The following is a 26,058-nucleotide window of genomic DNA, read 5'->3' as shown; positions in this document are numbered from 1 at the left end:
CTAGCCAATCAGGGCATTCAAGCCCAATACATCAAGATCCTCCATGAGCTGTATTGCGGATTCACTACCAGGATCTCACCATTCTACAAAGAAATAATCATTGATGTCAAGAGAGGGGTTCGACAGGGTGATACCATTTCACCGAAACTCTTCCATGCCACCCTCGAGAACATCATGTGACAACTGGAATGGGAAGGAATGGGAGTGAAGATAGATGGTCGGCAGGTACACCTGATGATTAGTGGTGTATACTGCTTTTTCATGTGCCATTTGGCCATTTGAGTTTCTTCTTTGAGAAAGTTTTCTGCTCATTATTTTCCTCTCCATTTTTGACCAGGTTGGATGTCTTTTCTTGTAATTCTCTACAGTTCATTATATGTACTATAGCACTGTTGTACCGTTGTTCATCGATTTGCTTGAGTGGGCACCAGTAATATCTCCATTGTGAGACTTGTTGTTACTGTTTTTGGCATATCAAATACTCCACGGGAAGCTTGCTATGCTCTATCATGTTGGCGGAATACTCTCGGTAGCTTCCTGAGCTCTCCTAGAGGGATGGAGGAATTGAACCCGGGTTGGACGTGTACAAGGCAAACACACTACCCGCTGTGCTATTGCTCCAGCGCAGTGCATTATATATCTTTGATATTAACCAGTTTTCAGATGGGTAATGCCTAAATATTTTTCTAATTCTGTGATCTGTCTCTGTATCTTGGGAACAATTTCTTTTTATGTGCAGAAACTTCTTAGTTAAATGAAGTTCCGTTTGTTTATCTCTGCTTCCACTTACTTGGTCTGTGGTGTTTTATGTTTGAAGGTGCCTTTTGCTACAAGATCATGGGGGCTTTTGCCTATGTTTTCCTATATATGCCTTATGAATTCAAGTCTGAGGTTGAGGTCTTTAATCCACTTTGATCTGACTTTTGTGCATGGTATTAGAGAAAGGTCTGAGTTCATTTTTTTTTTTTACATGTAGTTGGCCAGTTTACCCAGCACCACTTCTTGAAGCGGCTTTCCTTGATCCAGTTCCTATTTCTTACTCTTTATTCAAAGGTTAAATGATCACATATGTCAGGGTCTCTGTCCGGATATTCATCTCTATGTCATGGAACCTGGGGTTGCCTTTTCTTAATATCATGCTCTTTTAATTCCTACCATTTTATACTACAATTTGAAGTTCGGAAGGGTGATGCCTCACATCTTTTCCCCAAAAATTGCTGTAACTAGTTGTGGGGGTATATTGTTCCATATGAATTTCAGAAGTGTTGGACCTATTTCTTTGTTATGGATTCAGCTCCCTGCTAGGTCCCAACAGTCCTTACAACTGATCAAACCTGGGGTATCCCAGAATATTGGCCTTGTTACCACCCGTGTTTTAACTCAGAAACAATGGTGGAGCCTCCTTACCCCACCAGCACAACGAAGAAATTTTTTTAAATCAATTTTTAAATTATTTTGTATTTTTAAATTTAATTTTTATAAATATGCTCATAATATTTTATTACATTTACTATTCCAATTCCATTCCCACCACCATTACACCTTCCTATCACCATAATTTGAATGTTTCCTTGCTGTCCTCCAAAACCTGCCCCTAAAGCAGGACTTAAATAATTTATTTTCTGTTGATTGTTATGAATAATTCACTAAAAGTGATCCAAAAAAGTTTGAATAGAGAACATGTGTAAAGATTGTTGTATTTTCCCCTGTGCCATTACGAAGATTAGTTTCAGAATGTGGGTAGTTGCACTGGTGTAGGATAACATTGCCACAGGGAGCTTAGGTTTATCCAGTTACACCCATCACAGTGCTCCCGAGTCACGTCCATTCCTTGGTTTTTCTGTAAACTCTTCTCTGTGCTCGCTTCCCCAGCCAGTTAATCACCTTTTCTGCCTAATCTGATTCTGTTAGCTTGTAATATCATATCCTTCTAAGGACTTGTATTGTATTGTATTAAATTTGTATTATAAGTTATGTCTTTTTATAGTTTACCTTAAAGCAATGTCCTTTCTCTATGGACACAGGAAGACAGTTAATATTATGTGTTGTAACTTGGAAGTTGATTGACTCCGAATAATATTTACCCCTGGGCATCTGCTTTCTTGACTCAATTGCCCTAGTTCCTAGCACCCCAAAAGCAGGGTCCCAACGAGGAACTGAATGGACCCAGGGCAAACCGTGAGCTATCCTGGCATCAAAATGGGCCAGGCCAAAGTCCACGATACTCAACTATAAGTTGACGGCATGATCATGGACAAATGCTGTCATGATCCAAAAGTAAGTAACGATGAGACTAGGACCCTGCTGGGGCTTAGGAAGACTAACCTGGCCTGAGGACTGCCGAATATATAGTGAGATGTCCTCAGGAAGAACCAAACTGTAAATTTATATCTCTTACTGTGCTCACACAGAATGACATTGCTAGAAATATTGGAAGTAGATTTACTACAACTATTTAAGTAGATTACTAGCTGAGGAAAGAGCACACCCTTATTGGGATCCCAACCTTGAGCAGTCTCCTAGTAATCTGGAATAATCTCTTTAGATGATATTGAGTTAATCTCCTCATGGAATGGTCTTACCTCTCTTTGATGATTTGTTAATGTTCAACCCACCTTTGTGTCACTATATAAATTAAGACTGTAAGCTTGGAGGGACCTTGGGCTCGAGAGAGCAGAGAGAGAAGGTTCAGGCTGAGGAAGAGGCTGAGGCTCAGGCAGAGGCTCAGGCTGAGTTTCAGGCTGAGACGTGGGCTCGAGTTCCAGAGGGCAGAGTCAGAGGTGAGAGTGAAGATTGGAATAAACTACAATTGATACCGACCAGCCTGGCCCTCATTCATTCCTTTGCCTACCTCACCATTGACCTCCCCGGGGTGGGGGAAGCGACGTGAGACCACCGAACATGGGTGGCAGGAGAGACAGTGCCGGCGGACTTCTGAAAACACACACACTGGTGCTTCAATCTGTCAACAACATTTATCATTCATGAAAAATTACAGTTTGGATGTCAACCTGTTTAGTGGACTCACAGGGGGTAGGGTGTTTGCCTTGCGACATGGGTTCAATTCCTCCGTCCCTCTCAGGGAGCCCGGCAAGATACTGAGAGTATCTCGCCCGTATGGCAGAGCCTGGCAAGCTACCCGTGACATATTCAATATCCCAAAAACAGTAACAACAAGTATCTTGTGAAACGTTACTGGTGCCTGCTCAAGCAAATCAATGAAAAACCTGAGGACAGTGCTACAGTGCTACTATAAGAGATATAAGAGATTCCTAACATGTTGTTTAAGTATGATACTTGTGTACACATATATGTACATATATGTACTTTTTATATATGTAGTTTTCATTATATATACTTTTATATATCCTCACCAGGGCCCCTTGGAGGGGGGCGAGTTGAGTTTTCCTCCCCACCCCGAGCAGAGCCCCGGCAGCTGATGACCTCCAGAACCAGCCACAGCCATGCTGAGACCACTCTCCACATGCATGAAAGAAACGGCAGAGGAACACAGGCATGTGGGTCCCGGGGCTGAGATCTCTAAGCCTGCTTGGATTGGGACTGGGCCTCCTCCACCCAGATCCCCCACCTTCCAGTAGGTAGGTGTCACACCCACCAACTTCCCCAGATCCAGGTAATCCCATCAATGGCCAAGACCCAGAAACTTAAAAGCTAGCTACTTAAAAGCCAGCTGGATTTTATTATCTAGGATATCCTATTATCTAATTCTTACTCTGGAGAACCCAGCAGGCTACCAAAAGCATCCTGCTCACACGGCAGAGTCTGGAAAATTCCCTGTGGCGTACTCAATATGCCAAAAAAAAAAAGTAACAATGATGGTCTCATTCTCTGAAAGAGCCTGAAAGAGCCTTGAATATGGCACTTTCTAAAATCTCAAGGGCTAGGATGAAGGAGATGTTATTGGTGCCTGCTCGAAGAAATCGATGAACAGGATGATCCTGATAGTTATATATATATATATATATATATATATATATATATATATATATATGGCACAGCTGCCTACCCTTCAGTTTTCTGACACTCTCAGGATGTGGTTGTCACACTGTGTCTCTCGCACAAAAATACACGGCCGTGTCCTCAGTGCTCAACCTGCTCAGTTCCATGTAGGCTGTGTCCTTGGACTTGTCTGCAGTGAATGTGAGTCTGTCCTGGAACTTCTGTGCGTAGTTTGTATTACCATTACCAGGATATATGTTTCCCACCCACTCAAGCCCTTGTCCCGGGGCCTGCTGCACCCAGTACATCCAGTAGCTGGTGAAGGTGTATCCGGACGCCTTGCAGGAGATCTTCACTGATGTTTCAGGTTTTCCGATCTCAGGCCCTGACTGCACCAGCTGTACCTGGGAGTTCACACCTGTAGACAGCAGACAGGAGTGGGTGGATTCCACTTGACTGGCCCCGTAACCTCAGCCCAAGTCATGGGGACGCTTACCTGCAGCCAGTGCCACCAGGAAGAGAATTCTCCAGGTCCAGTTCATGGTGGGGACTGCGCACTCAAGGGCTTCTGAAGGTGTGGGTGTGCCTGCTGTGCGAGGTTGTCAGGACACAGACACATCTGTATTTAACTCAGTGTCCCTCGTGTAATTTGCATATTCATGAGGATGTATAATTCATAGCTGAAGGCCTGGTCCAACCTGAGAAGGGGCTGGTGGAAGCTACTGGGTCCATCCTCAAGGTGAGTGAAGAGGTCCATGTTCTGATCCTTGTTTGAGGATATGAGACACTGCCCTGTCCCAAGACTCTGTGCATACAGAGCTTCCCCAACGGAGGGCCAAGCCCTTTCAGGACCTTCTCCTCAGGGACCCCACATCTGTATGACCTGGACACATCTGGACTCACCTGGGATTTGAGGATATTTCTGGGATCCTGTAACTCTCCAAGGGATGCCATAATGAGACTGCAAAACCATCCTAATGTCCAAGTGGTTTCCATTGGATATATTAAGTAGTCCAGAAACACCCCTTGCATTCAGGTTTTACTGCCTTATCAATATGGTAAATGTTCCTCCCACAGCGATAAGTATGCACAAATTTACCTTCTGTATTCTATACGTATTTTAATTACAGTTTTCTAAAGAAAGCAACATTTAGTTTTCTGGTTTTTAAATTTTTTATTACTATTATATGTTTTTTTCTTAAATCACTGTGAGATAGACTCTTACAAAGCTGTTCATTATTAGATTTCTCTCATATAAAATTCCTGATTCTGAAGAGAAACCCTTCTCACCTCTGTAACCCTTCTAGCCTGTGACTCAGTGCTCCTGGGACTTGGCGCCCCCTGCAGCCCGGTCTCCACCCTGCAGGTAGATCCTCTGGGCTCTCAGAGTTTAACCGTTTGGTGTCTCTAATACAGGAGAGAATCCTGGGCCTTTACTTCAGAAACCTTGTTCACTAGTCATACTCTTTTATGGACCTTTTGTTTTGGTGTTGAGCCACATCTGGCACTACTGAGGGCTTAATCCTGGCTCAAGATAATTAATTAATTAATTAATTCAGCTCCTGCTGAATCTCATGAAGACAATGTTTATGAGAAACAGTCTCCTTCCTGACGTTCAATTCACTCTCAACGGAACGACCATCTCTGAATACAACAGTTATGTGTACCTTAGTTGAGAAGTCAACATGATGAATGACCTGCCACCTGAGTTGCGCGGGAGGAAGAGAACGGCTTAGAATGCCTTCAAGAGCGTTGAAGAAATAGGTAAGAGAATGAAGAACCTCCAGCTCCGGGCATATCTCTTAGATTCCACTGTTCTTCCTGCTTTAACATACGCCTCAGAAACCTGGACCCTATGCAAACAGGATGAGAATGCTATTCGGGTCTCCCAAAGAGGAATTGAAAGAGCTATGCTTGGAGTATCATGTTTCACTCAAATGAGAGAAAGAATTCGGAGTTCCGACCTCAGTCGAAGGTCAAGAATCAGGGACACTGTCTCATTTGCCAAGGCGTTGAAAATCAGATGGGCTGGACACATAATGAGATTTGGACGACTGCTGGACTAGAGCCATTACCGACTGGATCCCACGGGAAGTTAAAAGACCACATGGCCGCCCACCTACGAGATGGTCAGAGTTCTTCGGCAAGGCCCTGAACAACCGGTTTGAGGTTTCTTCGTGTTCCTAGAATGAGCAGATGCCATTGGGCTACACTAGCATGTGACAGGGAAAATGGAGACCTTACTGGCACACGCTCAAGCAAATCTATGAGTAACGGGATGTCAAGTGATTAAATGATCAAGTGTTTAGGGACTGCTCTGGTAGATGCACTCTAAGAAAATATTGACAAATCAAATTCATTTATATATAGCCCGGCAAGCTACAGAGAGTATCACGCCCACACGGAAGAGCCTGGCAAGCTACCCGTGATGTATTCGATATGCCAAACACAGTAACAACAAAGTCTCCAATGGAGACGTTACTGGGCTTACTTGAGCAAAGCAATGAACAACGGGAAAACATATAAATTAGAAGGTGATATTGAGTGTTCTTTTTTGAGATTCTGTAAAATTGATGCAATAAATTATTCACTCAAGAAAAATAATGTAAATGATCAAACTAAAAGAATTTATTGAAGTAAATATTTTAAGCAAAAAATGTATACTAAATTAGCTAAGTTAAAGAAGACTTCAAAAACCAGGCATAAGTCAGACACATCTGCCAACAAGTTTATTATATAGCAGTTTTAGTGGAAAAATATAAAGCAAACACAAAATAAATGAAATAAAATAAATAAATAGTTGTTTGAATATTCTTTCCATCGGGGGTGCAGAGATAGACCTCGAGAAGAATTCTAAAAATGTCTGGACGGTTGCTAGGTCGCTCGGCAGGACAGCTGCGAAGAAGCATCCCACAGTCTCTTTTATTTACTCTCCTAGGTACACACATCTAATGCACTCAGTACAAAGAAAGCATTAATGGAGAAATGGCGTTACAGGAGGGACATCAGGACATCAAGGCTACTTTGTTCTGTCATGTCTGCAAGCCCTTGGTCGCAGCCTCCAGAAAGGAATGCAAGGCCAAGCAGCCTGGCAACATGAGCTACAGCCGCTTGCACCTGGAGTGATGGGGGATGTGAGGGAATGTCTGTATTCCAAAGCTGAGCTGGGTTAGGGATCTGTGCGAAGGGGAGAATTGCTTCTATGTGATACTAAGAGCTAAAAGACCGCAAAGGAAGAGATGTTAGCCCTGTCCTGACCCGACCGTACTTAAAAATCATGGCTCACCCATTTTCATGGGGCCTGTATTCCTGCCCATTTGCAGATGAGTCTCCATGGGCTCATCCTAACAGTTCTAGTTGGGCACCAATATCTGCAGAGACAGAACACACAGTTCAACAGCATCTTATCTAGACTTCTTTAGTCCCATGTTGAAAACCTCAATTTCCAATTGTCTAAGAGCACTGTAATAGAAGTCTGGATACTAGAATGTAGGATTATATTGCTTTGTCCTTTCTCCCTTTCTCCACAAGGAGCTTAGGTTTATCAGGTTACACCCATCACAGTGGTCCTGAGGCACTTTCATGCCATTGTTTGTCTGTAAATTCTTCCCTATGCTCTCCTCCCCAACAAGTTAATCAGCTTTCCCCCTAATCAGACTCTGTTAACTTCTAAGGTTAGATTCCTCAGAAAACTATGATTTTATATGTATGAGTGAAATATTGCCTTTCTCCTCTCCTTATGTCTTTTGAACAGTTTACTTCAAAGCAATGTCCTTTTTGTATAGATACAAGAAGACCGTTAATATTATGCATTGTAACTTAGGATTTAATTGGCTTTGAATATTATTCATTCCTGGGCATCTTCTTTCTCGACTTAAGCCTCAGTTGCCCTGGATTCCTAGCACCCCAAAAGCAGGGTCTTGACGAGGGACTGAACGGACCCAGGGCAAGCGATGAGCTACCCTTGCATCGAAATGGGCCAGGCCAAAGTGCCAGGATTCTTAACTATAAATTAAAAGTTTGATCATAGACAAATTCTGTCATGATCCAAAAGTAACGATGAGAGTAGGACCCTGCTAGGGGTAGGAAAGACTATCTAGCCTGAGCACTGTAGTCTGAGATCGAGATGGCCCTCGGAGGGCAATCCTATAAGTTTAAGGTAGTTTTTACTGTATCCATACAAAATGATTTATATTATATGTTTTTATATGTTTGCTAGACAAGAAGAGGAGAAACACACCCAGGAGAATCCGCTCTAGGGTGAATTGATCTGATAATGAGGATCTGTCCTAGGAGCAGATGTCCCTGAGGGAAAGAATTCTACCCCTATTGATTGTGATCGCACCTATGTGTAATTGTTACCCCAACTCCTCATGCTTTGGGATTTAACTAGACTGTAAGAGTGGGCTGGGAGAGCAGAATCAGAATCCAGACTCCTGAGATGGAGGATGAAGGGGGATGGAGAAGGAGAATGAAGTAGCATGGGGAGGAAGAAGCAGGAGGAGAGGCAGAGCAAAGAGACAGGAATGAATGGAGAGAATATTGGAATAAACTGCAACTAAGACCAACCAGCCTGGCCCTCGTTCCTTCTTTCGCTTGCCCATTGCCATCGACCTTCCGGGGTGGGGGAAGCAGCGCGAGGCTACTGAACGCTCGGGGAGAGATAGAGCCACCGCCGCTGCTGTGCCTTTTTTTGAGTTTACACACTAGAACAATTCTACAGATATAATTTAAAGGGTTTTTATAACAATATAGTTTTTGATCACAATTTTTTTCTTGAAACACCACCTCAAACGTATGCATTTCTTTATATTCATTCTGTCATGCCGGGAGCCAAAATGTCAGTAATCCTGACCTGCAATTTAAGAACAAATTTCTTCTTAGAAAAATGTTAAATACATTGTGTAAGGTTTTTAGCTATGCCCGGGATAAATGCCATGAGCCCACCGTCAGGGCTCACACCAAGATTTATTGAATATCTGCATGCTTCGTTAATTCCCCATTTTGCCCATTCCTCGTGTAATGAATTATAAAAGGCTAGCTTGGGAGAAAAAAAATTGGAACTTGATCAGAGTCTTGACTTGCTTCCATTCTTCTATCTCTCTCTTTTTTTCCCCACTCGCGCACCCTTTCCCGGTTATCCACGTTGACTAGTCCTGTGGATCAGGGCAAGGAGAGGCTGCTAAAATCTCAGGGCTGGGACGAATGGGGAAGTTACTGGTGACTGATCGAGCAAATCAATGAACAAAGGGATGATAGTGATTTATTTTATCATTATTAGACACTCCTGGCATTACAGAAACTTTAAAATTTTGTTTTTCGCATCAACTTGGGCAGGATCAATGGAATTGCAGCATCTTTGAACATGTTCATTTTCCTGCACCACTAGCCTGATTCCGGAGCACTACAGGGGAGACCAGGACACAGACAGAGTACTCCCAGGGGTGCCCAAAACTAAAAGAAATACCAGAATATCCATATTTGAATAGTACCGTTTTTCAGAATGACTGTGTATCTATTAGTTTAACTCCAAATTAGCGCATTGCAATCATCACTTGGAGTGTAATTTCTAATAGAAAATTTAAATTCAACATTAGTCTTTATTATTGATACTGAACCTTCAAAATTCTTTGAGTTCCCTAAGTGAAGAACTAATGGTGCACTTGTGATTTTAAAGAGGTGACTTTGGAAGGCCCCCAGAACAGGAGAGCTGCCCAGTGATGTCACCATGTTGAGGGTATGGAGAAGCGGAGATTCTAATCTCCAGGTTTTTCTGTCTTGGGAAGGCAGACAGGAAACTAAGGTTGATCTAAAATGAGAAAATCATTCAGAGTCACATCTGCAATGGTCTCAGTAAGGAGCATTAGTCTCTCGGGTATGGTGTATCTGGGGATTGAGGAAGAGTAGGGGCTCAGGGAGAGCATCGATGTTCTGGGTCCTTCCTCTGTCTCACTGTGAATGGCTCATTGCTGCACGTGTCACTGGACAGGGTTTCTCCTCTACAATGTCTGAGGGGCGGAGAGGGAATGGGGAAACATGAATGTCCATTTATTGAGTGGAAGAGGGACTGGAGGTCAGCCCATTCGAGAGAGCAAGACTTCCAGGTGTGGGGTGACCAGGTAGAGGCTATCTGGATGCAGGTCAGAGGGTAGGGGTCAGTGGGCATATACTGTGTGTCTGAGAGCAGAAGGAAGGAGCCAGCACACAGCTGAGTGGACGCCAGGATTTCTCTTTCTCATGAAGTGACTCCTACCAGGAAACCATGATAATCCCTACAGGGGGATTTTAATTTCTCAAGAAAATAATGAGCCCCTCAGGCCTCCGGGTAGTTATGGTCCCATCAGTAAAAACTACTATCCTGAGGCATAGAATGAGACAACCTCCTTCCCGCCCACAGTGGGGATGGAGAACTCAGTACAAGGTGTCTATGGGGTTATCTGAGATCTGAGGGACAGATTAGGCCTAATCTCCACAAAAAAAGATGATTTATCTGGTCATGAGCAACTTTTCCTCAGGGGAGAGTCCTCAGAGCCTCCTGGGGGCCGGCACCCCTGATGCTCACCCTGCTTCCTCTTACAGGTGGTTTGAGTCTGGGCCCACATGGCCCTCCCCTCACTGTGTCTCTCTACAGTAGTACAATGCAGTGTCCTAGTCCCTCAGGCGGCTCATTTGCAGAGAAAGCGTGTTCTTGCTGTTGTCTTTGGAGACGGTGAATTGGTCCTTCAGAGTCAGTATAGTATGTGCTACCACCAGTACTAATGCTTGAGACCTATACTAGGCCCTTCCCTGGAGCCTGGCGGACCCAGTTCATCCAGATATTAATGAAGTTGAATCCAGAGGCTGCAAAGGAGAATGTCAGGGACCCCCCGGGCTGCACCAAGCCTCCCCCCAGACTCCACCAGCTGCACATCACATTGGACCCCTGAAAACACAAAGACATCCTGGTCAGGAAACTCTCCTCACACAGATGATCTGCCTCTCCCATCTCTCCCATGCTTCGTGTCTCTGTCGCCCAAGAGTTACCTCCTAACACAGCCACCAGAAGAAGCGAGCTCAGCCCACATGCCATGTTGGTTCTGTGTGAGTCAGGATGAAGCCCCTGGGAACCCCTGAACTGACTCCTCTCCTGGAGCTGAGGCTGGGCTGGTCTGTTTTCATCATGACAGGGAGAGGCTCATTTGCATATTCTGCTCCTACATAAAACGTTCTGTTTGAACCTATAGATTAAGTGAAGGAATCCAGAGCAAGTGTCAGGTTCTGTGGGTGACTTGTGACTCGAAAAAGATTCTGTCGTGCAATAAGTATATGAAAAAATTTAATTTGTGATATTTTGTCCTTATTTATTATATAAGGCGATCCCTTAACAAAATGTGACCTGGCCACAAACGAGTCACTTTTTTAGTCCCATCTTCGCTGCCAGCTCCAGGACGAGAACAGTGCAGTCTCCTGCCCCCGCGCCTGGCTGTTCCTCGCCAGGGCCCCTTGGAGGGGAGCGGGTTGAGCTTTCCTCCGCGCCCAGACCAGGACTCCGGCAGCCGAAGACCTCCAGGACCAGCCACCACCATGCTGAGACCACTCTCCGCACACATGAAGGTACTGGCAGAGGGACAAATCCACGCGGGTTCCGGGGCCGAGATCTCCAAGCCTACTCGGATTGGGGCCGAGCATCCTCCAACCAGATCCTCCAAATTCCAGTAGGCGGGGGTCACACCCACCACCTGGCCCCCTGGCGCCGTGTAATCCCATAAACGGCCAAGACTCAGAGACTATAAAATCCAGCTCCCGGATGAGAACAGTGTAGTCTCCTGCCCCCGCGCCTGGCTGTTCCTTGCCGGGGCCCCTTGGAGGGGAGCGGGTTGAGCTTTCCTCCCCGCCCCGACCAGGGCTTCAGCAGCCGAAGACCTCCAGGACATCTTATCAGGACATCTTTTTATGACATCTTATTATCTCATTCCTACTTTGGACAAACTTGCAGGCTATTGAATGTAGCCTGCCCACAGGGCAGAGTCTGGCAAACTCCCTGTGGCATACCAAATATGCCAAATACCAGTAACAATGATGGGTCTCATTATCGTAAAGAGCCTTGAATATAATCTCAGGGCTAGGATGAAAGAGACGTTATTGGGGTCTGCTCGAGGCAATCGATGAATAACAGGATGATGAATGAATGAATGAATGAATTATCTACAGTCATACTTCTGTTTCATGCATCACTTGTCACAGAAAAGCTTGAATATGTTATATAATATCATAACACATTGTAAGAGTTATCCCCATTATTGAGACAAAAGTAATCCACTGAATGACACCAAGTTATGAATGAGTTAGGAACCAAGAGTTAAAACAGAATCAGGAGTATGGCAGAATGACCAGATAGCACAGCCCTGATATCTGGGAAACCTGAGGCAGGATCCTGTGTCTGCTCTGTCTCTGCTGTTTCTTCCAGAGGAAACATCTCTGAGAATAAAGATGTTTGTCCTGATATCAAAGGCCCTCAGATGTTTAAAAGCTTAGCTCATATAGACTGAGTTAGGCAGCTGACCTAAGAATGTCATTCTTCTGTTGATTCCTGCTTCTAAGTGAAAACTCACTGTGCTGGGCTCTCAGTCCACAAGCCTGTTCGTCCCCTGAACCACCCCCCCCTACACACACACCTTTTCTCTCTTAAGTCTGTCTTTAAAATGCTCATAGCATCCCATGACTTATCCTTGTTCACCAGGATCTTTCTCCAATAATAAGAGATGTAGAGGGATAAGCTTCTTCCTTTGCATTGGGTGATTAAGGTTCATTCCTTGCACTTTGTATGTTTTCCCATGCCCCACCAGGAGTGATTCCTGAGCACTAATCCAGCAGTTTAACCAGAATGGCACAACAACAAATCCAAACCAACAGAGACTAAAGTCTCTTGCCTTGCACATGGCTGACACAGGTTTGAACTCTAGTATCCCATATGCTTCTCCCAGCAATTTCAAGAGTAATTGCTGAGTGTAGAGTCAGGAGTAATCCCTGAGAAACGCCAGGTATAGACCCAAAACAAGACAAAAACTCACAAATAATACCAAAGAAAATATCGCTAGCATCTGTCAAGAACTTCCCTGTAATGAGAACCAATTGTATTTATTCTGAATTTTATCTTTACCTGGAGGATGTTGGAGAGTAGTGTGCATGGAGGTGCATGGGGTGTGACTCTTCACATCGGCCCAACCCTATGATCTCCTTCATAGTATGTCAATATTTGATTAACAGTAAAAACCAAAGGAGGCCATGCCCTACACAGAATACTGATTATAGATCATTAATGTTTCATGAGCGCTGGCATATATGGACACCTGTTCAGTGATCATGACACCCAAAACAGTGAATAAATCCCTCACCCAGTGTTTCCTCTTGGCCCATGGTATTCCTCCCCACACGCCTCACCCCTCCCTCATGCTCTCTGGAGTGCTTCCTCTTTGTGTAAGTGTATGTAGGTGTGATGATGGAGATTAACTATCAATAGCCTTCCACTCTTGGGATATATTATGGGTTTTTACTCATTACTAAAGGCGTCCTGGATTGCTCTCAGTCTTGGACCTTTAAAATCGGTCACAAGAACTTTCTAGAAGGAGAGAGAAAAATGATGAAAAGCTGTTCTACACCTTACATGAATATCAAAGAGAAAGCTATACAAAGAATAACAAACAGAAAAGTACCGATTAATACTCACCCTTTCAGGCGTTGGAGTCCTGGGGGCTTGGTGGGGTGAGTGTGGGGAACAGGGAGGAAAGACCACAGGGAGCGGGGTTAGGAGTGTGAGGGTATCACTGAGAGTGGAACTGCTCTGGGAGCGATAGGGGAGGGTCCTAGGAAAGACGCTGGAACTGGGCATGGATCGGAGTGAGTGGGGGTGATGGGGCCTGAGTGTCTCTGTGTTGTGACAGAATATTGGCCCATGTAGGTTTCTAGCACATGGTGAGCCTCTTTGCCCCTGGTGGGGCTAAGGCCTTTCCCAAGTGGCTCCCGAGTGCCCTCTGGTGGTGCATAGCGCCCTTGCAGTCACTCCCATGTCCCCCCAGGAATTGGTGTCTGGTCTGGGCTCCCCTGACTGACCCACAGTCCCCTGCACAGTCACACCCCCGGGGTTGCCTGCTCTCAGGAAGCTCCCATGCAGGCAGTTCACAGGGTTCCTGGGTCTCTGGAGATGGTGCATCAGCCCCTCCCAGAGAGTCAGGGGGTGATTGTTCTGCCACAGTCCTGATCTTTCCCAGGTTCTGGTGACCAGGTCATCCAGGAGCTGCTGACCAGAGTCTGCACAGGAGAGACTCCACCTCTGTCTCTGTCTACGTTTCTGTCTCTCTCTCATTTCTCTCTCTGTCTCTGTCTCTGTCTCCGTCTCTCCCTCCAGGTTAAACCTTCAGTGATTATATCTTGTTAATTGAGATCAGAGTCTTCCACATTACATCCCACCCAATGTCCAATTTGCTGTGCTACTCCTGTTTGATCGAGTTGTAGTGTTTTTGATATGTCGCTCCAGGAAATCCAGAGATTTTAACAGGATAACATAGCTGAAGTTAAATCTTTAACTGGTGCTGGCTTCGGGGCATGTTCGTGACTTCTTGGGATTCCAGAAGTACAGAAAGATGGAGCGAATCTCGTTGATTGCCAAGAGCAGGCCCCAGTAACATCTCCTTCATACTAGCCCTGAGATTTTTTAAAAGGTGCCATAATCAAGGCTCTTTCAGTGTTAGGAGAATGAGACCCATCATAGTTACTAATATTTGGCATATTGGGTACGCCACGGGGAGTTTTCCAGACTCTGCCGTGTGGCCAGGTTACATTTGGTAGCCTGCCAGTTTGTCCAGAGTAGGAATAAGATAATAAGATGTTGCGGGTCTGCGAAGTGGCAGCGCGTTTCCAGGAGCTGAGTTTTATAGTCTCTGAGTCTTGGCCGTTGATGCGATTACACGGCGCCAGGGGGCCAGGTGGTTGGTGTGACCCCTGCCTACTGGAATTTGGAGGATCTGGGTGGAGGTTGCTCAGCTCCGATCCAAGCAGGCATGGAGATCTCAGCCCCGGGACCCGCATGCCTTTGTTCCTCTGCCAGTACCTTCATGCGTGAGGAGAGTGGTCTCAGCATGGTGGAGACTGGCTCTGGAGGTCTTCGGCTGCCAGAGCCCTGGTCAGGGTGTGGAGGGAAATTCAACCAGCCCCTCTCCAAGGGGCGCCAGCGAGGACTGCCAGGTGCGGGGGCAGGAGACTCTGCACTGTTCTCTTCCGGAAGCTGGGTTTTATAGTTTCTGGGTCTTGGCCATTGATGGAATTACACGCTGCCAGGGGGCCAGTTGGTGGGTGTGACCCCTGTCACTGGAATTTGGAGGATCTGGGTGGAGGATGCTCAGCCCAATTCGAGCAGTCTTGGAGATCTCAGCCCCAGGACCCGCATGCCTTTGTTCCTCTGCCTGTACCTTCATGCGTGAGGAGAGTGGTCTCAGCATGGTCGTGGCTGGTTCTGGAGGTCATTGGCTGCCAGAGCCCTGGTCGGGGGGGGAGGGAAACTCAACTTGCTCTCCTCCAAGGGGCCCCGGCGAGGACAACCAGGCGTGGGGGCAGGAATATAAAGGAAATATAAATCAGAGGAACAATGAGAGATATCACGGTTAAAGACCTATATCAGAAAAAGACTCGAAAGGAAAAAGAGTTGGAATGTTGTCAAAAGCAAATCTGTTTCCTCATTAGCTTGGAATTTTGTCTGATATAATGTCTATGAAAAACAGTAGGAGATTTCTCTAAAAAGAAAAAATAGAGTTTCCATATAAGAAACTGATTCAAGCTAGATACCTTCACCCAAAAGTGAAAATATCAAATTAAGAAGTTATAAGAAAACAGACAATGAAGCATTTGATATACTCTGCTAGGACACGGAAATGATCCTAATGCGTAATGGCAGATTCATGGGTAAGAAGTTGTGGGGTATATACAAAAAATTATACTGTGCATTTGTTAAAAAATGACAAAATAGCAGCATTTTCTGCACCATGGATGGAACTAGAGAATATCAGATTAAGTGAAGTTTGTCAGAGGGAGAATTACAAATTCAGACAATCTCATCCATCTGTGGTACACAGAGAACAGAGTGTCAGGATGAACAGGATGCAATGATAATGGCCCCTGCAGTCTAACCACACTCTTGGGGGTCTCGAGAGGAGTCGTGTGGGGGCTTAGATCACTGGGAAGAATAGGCCAAGCACAGGAGCCACAGCAGAGTGTGGGGGTCTGTGGGGGTTTGGTGCTGGGAGAAGCACAGGGAGTTTGTGACCCACAAGCATCTACACTCAGACTATTGTCATCGTGTTTCCTCAGTAACATGGTATTCCTCCCCACATGCCCCACCCCTCCCTCATGCTCTCTGCAGTGACTCCTGTTTGTGTAAGTATGTGTAGGGTGTGATGACGGAGACTCACTCTCAGTAGCCTTCCACTCTTGGGATATATTATGTGTTTTTACTCATTACTAAAGGCGTCTTGGATTACTCTCAGTCCTAAAGCATTAGAATAGGTCACACGAGCTTTCTAGGAGACTCTAAGGGGTCCCGGTGAGGACAGCCAGGCGTGGGGGCAGGAGATTCTGTGCTGTTCTCTTTGGGAGCCAGGTTTTATAGTCTCTGGGTCTTGGCCGTTGATGGGATTACCTGGTGCCGGGGCAGTTGGTGTGTGTAATGCCTACCTATTGGAAGATGGGGGATCTGGGTGGAGGAGGTAGAGTCCCGATCCGAGAAAGCTTGGAGATCTCAGCCCCGGGACCCGAGTGCCTGGGGTCCTCTGCTGGTTCCTTCATGCATGAGGCTTGTCCGAATGTGTGGACAGTGGTCTCAGCATGACTGTGTCTGTTTCCTGAGATATCGGCTGCCAGGGCTCTGCTTGGGGCGGGGAGGAAAACTCTGCCCGAATGGCAGACTCTGGCAAACTCCTGGGGCGTACTAAAAATGCCAAAAATCAGTAACAATGATGGGTCTCATTCTCCTGACCCTGGAAGAGCCTTGAATATGGCACTTTCTAAAATCTCAGGGCTAGGATGGAGGATAGGTTACTGGTGCCTGCTCGAGGAAATCGATGAACAACACGATTACGTGATACCTTGATACAGTGTTCCTAGAATGAGCAGACGCCATTCGGCTACACTAGCACATGACAGGGATGAATGGAGATGTTACTGGCACCGCTCGAGCAAATAGATGAGTAACAGGATGTCAAGTGATCTAGTGATCAAGTGACCATGAATATCATGAGATGTTGGAATTCCAAAATTGTAAATGGTTGGTGTCCAGAGACATCCCTGCAGGGAGCCAATCCATTTTGAGATTCATCTGGGAGTCTCTGTATCAAGGCCACTGATGCGCTGAAATTGCTCCCAGAGGCAGATAATGAGTATGACAGCCAGGATCCAAAGCAGGCAGGGAGATGGGGAAGGACCCCCCTCCCAATATTAATAAGACAAACTAAGAACCATCCTCTATGACAGGACATGTAACGTCATGTGTGAAACCAGGCTGTCCATGCTGGACCTACAAGAAGAGAGAGGCCATGGGACAGCCCCACCAGGAGGAGTTCCTCTGCCAGGTACCTTCATGTGTGAGGAGAGTGGTCTCAGCATGGTTGTATCTGGTTCTGGAGTCCTTTGGCTGCTGGAGCTCTGGTCGGGGTGGAGAGGGCAACTCAACCCGCCCACCTCCAAGGGGCCCCAGCAAGGACAAAAAGGCATGGGGGCAGGATATTCTGCGCTGTTCTCTTCCAGGAGCTGGGTTTTAAAGTCTCTGGATCTTGGTTGTTGATGGTATAACACCGGCAGAGGAACAAAGGCATGAGGGTCCCGGGTCTGAGATCTCCAAGCCTGCTCAGATTGGGGCTGAGCATCCTCCACCCAGATCCTCCTTCTTCAAGTAGGCAGGGTCACACCATCCAACTGGCCCCCTGGCGCCCCTGTAATCCCATCAACGGCCAAGATCCAGAGACTATAAAACCCAGCTCCCGGAAGAGAACAGCACAGAGTCTCCTGTCCCCGCACCTGGCTGTCCTCACCGGGTCCCCTTGGAGGGGGACCGGTTGAGTTTCCCTTCCCACCCTGAACAGAGCTCCAGCAGTCGAAGACCTCCAGAACCAGCCACAACCATGCTGAGAACACTCTCCACACGCATGAAGGTACCTGCAGAGGAACAAAGGCATGCGGGTCCCGGGGCTGAAATCTTCAAGCCTACTCAGATTGGGGCTGAGCATTCTCCACCCAGATCCTCCTTCTTCCAGTAGGCAGGGGTCACACCCACTAACTGGCCCCCTGGCGCTGTGTAGAGAAGATTAAGTCGTGAAATTTACATAAAAGTGGAAAATATCATGCTAAGCGAAATGATTCAGAAAGAGAGGGACAGACATAGAAAGATTGCATTTATCTGTGGAACATAAAGTAACAAAATAGGAGGCTAACACCAAGAATAGCCGAGATAACTACCAAGATGTTCACTCCATAGCTTGGAGGCCAGCCGCACATCCTAGGGGAAAAGTCAGCTCAGATAGAGAAGGCAGCACCAATTAAAGGGTGTTGGGAGGATCCTCCCAGGATGGGAGATGTTTGCTTAGAGTACACTCTACACCGAACATGATTGCCACTCAATGCCTCTTTTGCAAACTACAGCACCCAAAAGGGCACCCAACTGGCCCCCTGGCGCCCCTGTAATCCCTGCCACAGAGGCAGGGTGGCATGGGGGGGTTGGGAGATATCCTGGGTTAATTGGTGGTGGAGAATGGGCACTGGTGGAGGGATGGGCATTTGATCATTGTATAACTGAAACCCAAATACAACAATTTGTAAGTCTATAACTGTACCTCATGATGTTTTCCTAATCACTCGATCACTTGACTTCCCATTAACCATCGATTTGCTCGAGTGGGCGCCAGTAAGGTCTCCATTTGTCCGTGTCGCGTGATAGTGTAGCCCAACGGCATCTGTTCACTCTAGAAACACAAAGAGCCTCAAACCGATTGTTCATGATCTTGATGAAGAAGTCTGACCATCTGGTAGGTGGGCGGCCACGTGGTCTTTTGACATCCCGTGGAATCCAGTCCGTAACAGCTCTAGTCCAGCAGTCGTCTTTAAATCTCATTACGTGACCAGACAATATGATTTTTGACACCTTGACGAACTAGACAGCGTCCCTGATTCTTGATCGTCGATGGAGGTTGGAACTCCCGGATTCTTTCTCTCGTTTGAGTGAAACGTGATATTCCAAGCATAACTCTTTCAATTCCTCTTTGGGAGACCCGAATAGCGTTCCCATCCTGTTTGCATAGGGCCCAGGTCTCTGAGGCGTATGTAAATGCAGGAAGAACAGTGGAATCAAAGAGATGTGCCCAGAGCTGGAGGTTCTTCGTCCTCTTAGCTATTTCTTCGACGCTCTTGAAGGCGTTCCAAGCTGCTCTCTTCCTCCTGCAGAGCTCTGGTGCCAGGTCATTTGTCATGTTGACTTCTTGACCTAGGTACACATAGCTGTTGCATTCAGAGATGATCGTTCCGTTGAGAGCAAATGGGGCATCAGGAACAAGGCTGTTTCTCATAAACATTGTCTTCGTAAGATTCAGCCGTAGTCCGACCTTTCCACACTCACGGTCGAAGTCGGCCAGCATTTGTGCCACTTGGCTAATGTTTGGTGTTATTAAAACAATTTCATCAGCAAAGTGGAGGTGGTGTAGTTGCCGATCATCTATTTTCACTCCCATTGCTTCCCATTCCAGTCGTCGCATGATGTTCTCAAGGGTGGCACTGAAGAGTTTCGGTGAAATGGTATCACTCTGCCGAACCCCTCTCTTGACATCAATGATTATTCTTTGTAGAATGGTGAGATCCTGGTAGTGAATCCGTAATACAGTTCATGGAGGATCTTGATGTATTGAACTTGGATGCCCTGATTGGCTTGGGCTTCAATGACCGCTTCCGTCTTAACAAAATCAAAGGCCTTCTTTAAATCAATGAACGTTAGAGAGAGCGGCATCTTGAACTCCCGAGAAACCTCAATGAGCTTGGTTATTGTGTGGATATGGTCGATGGTTCTGAATCCTTTGTGGAACCCGGATTGACTGGGTCAGCACCTCCATGATTGTGCAAGGAATGCCAAGAGAGAAATAGCCACAAAAAAACGCCTGTCTTCGAAAACTCTTGAGCTTATTTGCCAACAAGATTTGGCGCATGCCTCAGGCAACCGCAAGCGAATGTCCGAGCTCACAAAGCAGTGTAAAGATGCGATCAAGGAAGACCTCAAAGAGAGAAGAGAAATGCTGGTAGTTGCGGCAGAAGCCAGGAAAAGTATTTGCAACGCCTGCCTGTCCTTCGCCAACTACAAAACCAAGATGACTGCTCTCCGACGTCCTGATGGATCTATCACATCTTCCAGAAGGGCAATGGAGAAGATTATCCATGACTTCTACTCAAATCTATTCGATAGCCATGTCCACTTGCCGACACCAAATTCCACAGGATGGATATGTCGTTCCCAATGTTCTCCCTTCTGAAATCCAACACGCCTTTCCGTCAGTAAAGAAATGAACAGCACCTGGCCCAGACCAGGTTGGACCTGAACACCTGAAGAACCTGCCATCAGTACTTATCAATGCACTGGCTTGGCCCTTCACACACTACCTGTCTGAATGCAAGGTTCCGTCCCAATGGAAAACCAGCAGGACTGTACTACTGTACAAGAAGGGAGACATCCATGACACTGGCAACTAACGCCTGATCTGCCTATTGTCTGTCATTTACAAGTTGTTCACTCGAGTCATCCTAAATAGGATTGGCAGAACACTAGACGAAGGACAACCATGCAAGCAAGCCGGGTTCTGCAAAGGATTCAGCACCATCGACCATATCCACACGATAATCTGGTTCACTAATAAAAATTAAAAATAAAATAAAAATAAAATTACAGTGGGAAAAAAAATAATGCTGGTCTGAGTTTGCGTGGTGGACGGACAGTGTTGTTGGAGCATGTGGGTCAGCGAGGGACAGAGGCAGCTAGATGAACCAGCATTGGGAGGGTTTTATGTGGTTGAGTTTTGGAGCAAGAGGGACGGGAACTGTGATCTGAGAGTGTCACTGAATATGGAGCCGCTCTGGGAGCAATGGGGAAGGGTCCTGTACTGACACTGGATCCAGACCTGACTCTCATTAAGGCTGGGTGCTAACAGGTTGCAGGAAGTGTGAGAAGCTTGACCAAAGTTGGTACAACGATACTTGCAGAGGAGTTGCAAATGGACCTGCCCTACGACTTAGTGATGGCAAAGCAGGGGCCTGAGTTTCCTCCGACTACAGCACGGATCAGTTTTTATTGTGTTCTGATTCTCCTGATCGACCTTACCCCCTCCTCATCCCTGTGCCCCTTTCAGTCCTGAGCGCCCTCTGGTGGCCCTGGAGACCCCTGCAGCCCAGCCTGTCTCAGCAGGTTTGTGTTTGGGCTCACCCTGACTTCCCCTCACTGTGTGGGTCTAGCACAGTAATACATGGCTGTGTCCTCGGAGTTCACTGAGCTCAGTTGCAGGGAGAACTGGTTCTTGTTCGTGTCTCTGGTGATGGAGATGCGGCTCTTGAAGGATGGACTGGAGTTGGTGTTTCCATTATAACATATGACTCCCAACCAGAGCAGGCCCTTTCCTGGGGGCTGGCGGATCCAGTGCCAGCAGTAACCATTGGTTGTGATGGAGAATCCGGAGACAGAGCAGGTGAGGGAGAGGGTCTGGGAGGGGGCCACCACTCCTGGGCCCGACTCCTGCAGGGTCAGAGCAATCACAGCACCTGGGGACAAGGAGAATCAGTCACTGTTGGTCCCTGCAGTCACTCCCTCCCCTAGACCCTGTCACATCTGGGACACTCACCCAGGGGGGCTGTCCCCAGGCAGAGGAGAAGACCCCACAGAATCATCCTCTTCTCGACCAGAGCTCTGCCTTCCCCAGAGACTCAGCCCCGAGTGAGGAGACAGCTGTGATCGCCACAGCCCATACAGCATTTGACCCCAGAGCTTGAGAGGGATTTGCATGAGGCGACCAAGTCTGTTATAAGGGGAAAATTTTTTGCATTGAATCTCCTTGTCCCACTGGGGCACTGAACTCACACGCCCTGTGTGATGGATTGAGAATTCAGTCAATGGGGCACCTTGAAAGAGCTTTTATGAGGGTCCTGACTCACTCTACATAATAATCAGTGTCAGCGACATTGACAATATTACAACTCCTTCCTTTTGACTGTCTTGAAATATAGAATGAAAGTTGTTTACATTTTCCCTTTTTAATAATCAGAGAAACTCTAATACTAAGCCTCTTTTACAATGCTGTAACTGATTTCATTTAAGCTACGATTCATTTGAAATAGTCTCCGTATTTCTGTCTATTTGTATGTATCTTTCTTTCATTGTATGAATCCGTTTTTTGCTTCCCAAAGTGTCTTGACCTTACATTAATCAAGGTTTTTGCAATGTTCTCTTCAAATATATATTCACTTGAGAGTCTATGCTATGTTTTCATGATCCAGTTTTAGCAAGACACCTCAAACACATAAATGAAATTTCTCTCCCTGGACTTTTGGACAGCCTCTAGATCCGATTACACCCGTGGTGCCCTCCATTCTCCAAGCCGTGTCTGCTCATCTTCCCTGCAGCAAGAAGCCCAGAGTCAGCCCCTCATGATCACCTCAGCCTGGAGGCTCCTGTCCTCTGAGCCTACACATCCCTTCCTGGTTTTTAACCACAGATCACTGCACACACATGCAGTGTTTGTGGTTGATTCAGATTTTCAAGAATGCATAACTTTTACAGCAAGAAGTTTGTTCTTTTGCAATGTGACTGATGTTTGAAGCATTACTCTCAGTCTCCCAAGCAGGGGCACTGACGTTCCTGCCTCAATGGCCCCCATCTCTCACCTGACAGTCTCCTACTCTGACTCACAAAGCTCGGAAATGGGTGTGCTAGACAGTCCCTCTGCAATACACACGTGGACATTGAAAACAGGGGCATTGAGGATCCACAACATCAAGCGGGTCAAAAGTTCAGTCCAAATCGACCCCCAAACCCTTTTATTGCTTGAGAAAATCTGAATCAAGAGGGTAGAAATCCTGTGTCTCAACTCAGCCCGGAATATACTCTTGTTAGCAGCACAACATGCTGGGTACAATCACAAAGACAAAGTCACTTTCACTCTTGGGTGTAAATAAGTTCTAGAGAGTCTGTGAATTAACAGCTATGAAACTGAACAATGAGGCCCTTTGAACATCCCTCCAGGACACTCAAATCATGTCTGCACCGTGTATGCTGCACAACTCTCAGCCTCTCTATGCAAACACAGCCCTGTGACGTGGTTCTTCTTTTCACAAGTGTAGCAGCAAAACAGAACTGACCTGACTCAAGAATCCCACAGCCTTCCCAGAAAGTGCTCCATGTTTAATTATTTCAGGCTCAATTTTAAGATGAGCCTCAAGTACTGTATGTGTCTCCCAGAACCACAAAATACACGATCATGTAGCGATGTCTGTGTGATCCTGTCACTGTAGCACTAAGTGTTGTAGAAAGATGTGCACAAGTCCCAGTGTTGACTCTTTTTGCTTCTCTGTTCAGCCATGGAGTCCATTATTTACCTCCTCAATTTCTGTTTTAAGGAAATTTTTTATAATTATGTCCTTCAATCACTATAGATATTTGAAACTATCACTGTTGTTTTCAGTTCAGTGATCATTGAGTGGATTGGTGCTCAGAGGTGATTCTCAGAAAGCATCGAATATTCTGATGTACTTGAGATCTTTCCCAGACTTTTGTCCCTATTTATTAAAGCCATTATAGTTCTTTTCTCTTTCACTATTCTGGGTGCTTTGGCAACTCCTTGTGTAACTCTAAGTGGTATGTGTGGAGATTTGGTAATTGTGCTCACAATGGTAGGCTACTGCTGTTGTTGGGGTTGGGAGTCCCCTGGCCCTGGGAGGCACGGAGAGACCAGACAGACACAATTCCTGCAGGAGTACAAATGGGGTTTATTTAGACCAGCATGCTGGGGCTCCACAGCATACCCCAGAGTGGGCAGTGGCTGAGAGCCCCAAGCTTCTTCAAAGGGGGTCTTATATAGGCCTTCATCGACCATCATAACAAAGCTCGCGCATTCCATAGATTCAAAAGTCAGCAGTTACATACATCGATTGTCAGCACAAGCAAGGCTATAGCGGGAATCTTAAGCCTTAGGTAATCTCCCCCAACCACCCGCATCCTGAGTTATCCTTTACCCAAGTCTGCAGGTTGCTTTAGTGAGACAATACATTCCAGGAACAGTAAATACACCTGAATCCTGTCACACTTGGTTTAGCAAGAAGTTATGCCCTGTTCACATTCCAAGTCCCCCCCCCCAGGTGCAAAACAGCCAAGCAGTTTTACAGAAAGCAATGTTGCAAGTTAGCTGAAGCACTCAAAAATTTGATGCCCTAATATGGATTCTTTCACTGTGATAGAGTGATTTTTGAATGTCATTGTTTTTTAAATTTAATTTTATTTTTACAAAATTGTTCATAGTGATTTATTATATTCAATATTACAACACGAATCCCACCACTATTACAACTTCCCAACACCATCATTTCCTATTTTCCCAACCACCACAGAAGCCTCCCTGAAGAGCAAGACTGAAATGATATATTTTGTATATACTTGTTAAGATTAATTCACAAAAACTGATAAAGATTTTCTTAGAGGAAAGTGTGTGAAGATTGTTCTGTCCCATCCTGGAACTAATAAGCTCTCATATACAATATTACTAACCTGTGTTACAGGTTAAGCCTTGTGTTTTATTATTTTCTTCAGTGAGATGGGTTGCCTTTTACTTTACATCCCATCCAATGTGGCGTGCTAATCCTAGTATATCATGATGCAGAGTAGATGTCACACCAGGAATTTTAAAATGTTTGTGGGGTGATACAACTCAGGTTAAATTTTAAACTGGCTGGTGACTTTGGAGTTCAGAAACATCTCTACAGCTTGGTGATCCCTTCTGAGATTTCTTTATGTTAGATCATTTATTGTCCATTGCTCATTTTGAATACCTTGGGTGCACGGCCACACACTTCTGGAATCCTAGATTGTAAATGGTTGGGTTCCAGAGACATTTCTGTAGAGCACTAATCGATTTGGGAATTCAGTTGGGCGTTTCTGGACCAGGGCTGTTGTTGCACTAAGATGGCACTCGAAGGCACATTTTGGAGGCGAAAGCCAGGCTGACAATTGTCCAGGGAGCTGGGCAGAGACAGCCCAGTGCCTCTTCTGCCATGCAGCATGGAGATTTAGTCCTGGAACCCTCATACCTGGGCCTTGCTTGTGGAAGCTCTTCATCCCCGGGTTCGATCTGGAGTAGGCAGGGAGATTGCACCTGCTCCATCTGGAGTGTCCCACTGAAATGGACTCAAAATGGGGCCTGGAGATGTCTCTGGCTCTAGGGTGACTTTCAGGACTCACTGCTGTATCTCTGGGTTTTGATCTCTTTCAAGATTTATTTATGGGTCCCTGAAACAAAGTCAGTAATAGAGTTCACAGGGTGACGCTGGCGTTGCTTTGTGGGGTTGACTGTCAATGCTTCCAGGTGTATTGGGAAGTGGGTGGAGGTTGCCAAAGACAACTCTGTGAAAGCTTGGAGATTTCTGTCACAAAACCCGCATACCCGAATTTTCAGGACACGTAGTACCTTAGTGAGGTCCGTCCTGAGACAGTAGAGTCAGGCCGTGGATATGGCAGCGATTTTGGACTGTAGAAGTAAGCGGGTGCTGGGGGATCTGCCTGGGCAGGCACAGGTCGACCTGCCCCACTCTGATTTACCCCAGTGTGTTTAGCCATGTGCGAGTCCAAGATTAACTGTATCTTTTGATGTCTTTCCAGATTTATTTACGGTCCTCTAAAATAAGACCAATAAATGAGCTTCTATAGCTGAGCCAGAGGTCTTCTGTGGGTGTGATCCCACATACATGACTTTTAGCTGTTTAATTTCTTGGCAAACTTGGTCCCAAGTTTTTGTGGTCAGGCCAAAGGTACAGCTGCAATTTTGGGTTGTCAGGAAGCCTGAAGGG

At 46.1% G+C, this 26,058-nt stretch overlaps 1 gene segment (V, D, J or C); it reads right to left on the bottom strand.

Annotated features, from left to right (window-relative positions):
* Positions 1-13,489: 13,489 nt before the first annotated feature.
* The window catches only part of LOC130024140 (immunoglobulin heavy variable 4-59-like), a gene marked incomplete at its 5' end in the record, with an annotated part of 73,766 nt that continues 61,197 nt past the window's right edge, over positions 13,490-26,058 (bottom strand). The window contains 1 exon segment of the V gene segment in view: positions 13,490-13,558. Coding sequence covers positions 13,490-13,558 — 69 coding nt within the window.

This window comes from Sorex fumeus, unplaced genomic scaffold (assembly GCF_029834395.1).
Source record: "Sorex fumeus unplaced genomic scaffold, SorFum_2.1 ptg000028l, whole genome shotgun sequence".
Taxonomy (NCBI): domain Eukaryota; kingdom Metazoa; phylum Chordata; class Mammalia; order Eulipotyphla; family Soricidae; genus Sorex; species Sorex fumeus.
This window is presented reverse-complemented; position numbering and strand designations above follow the sequence as displayed.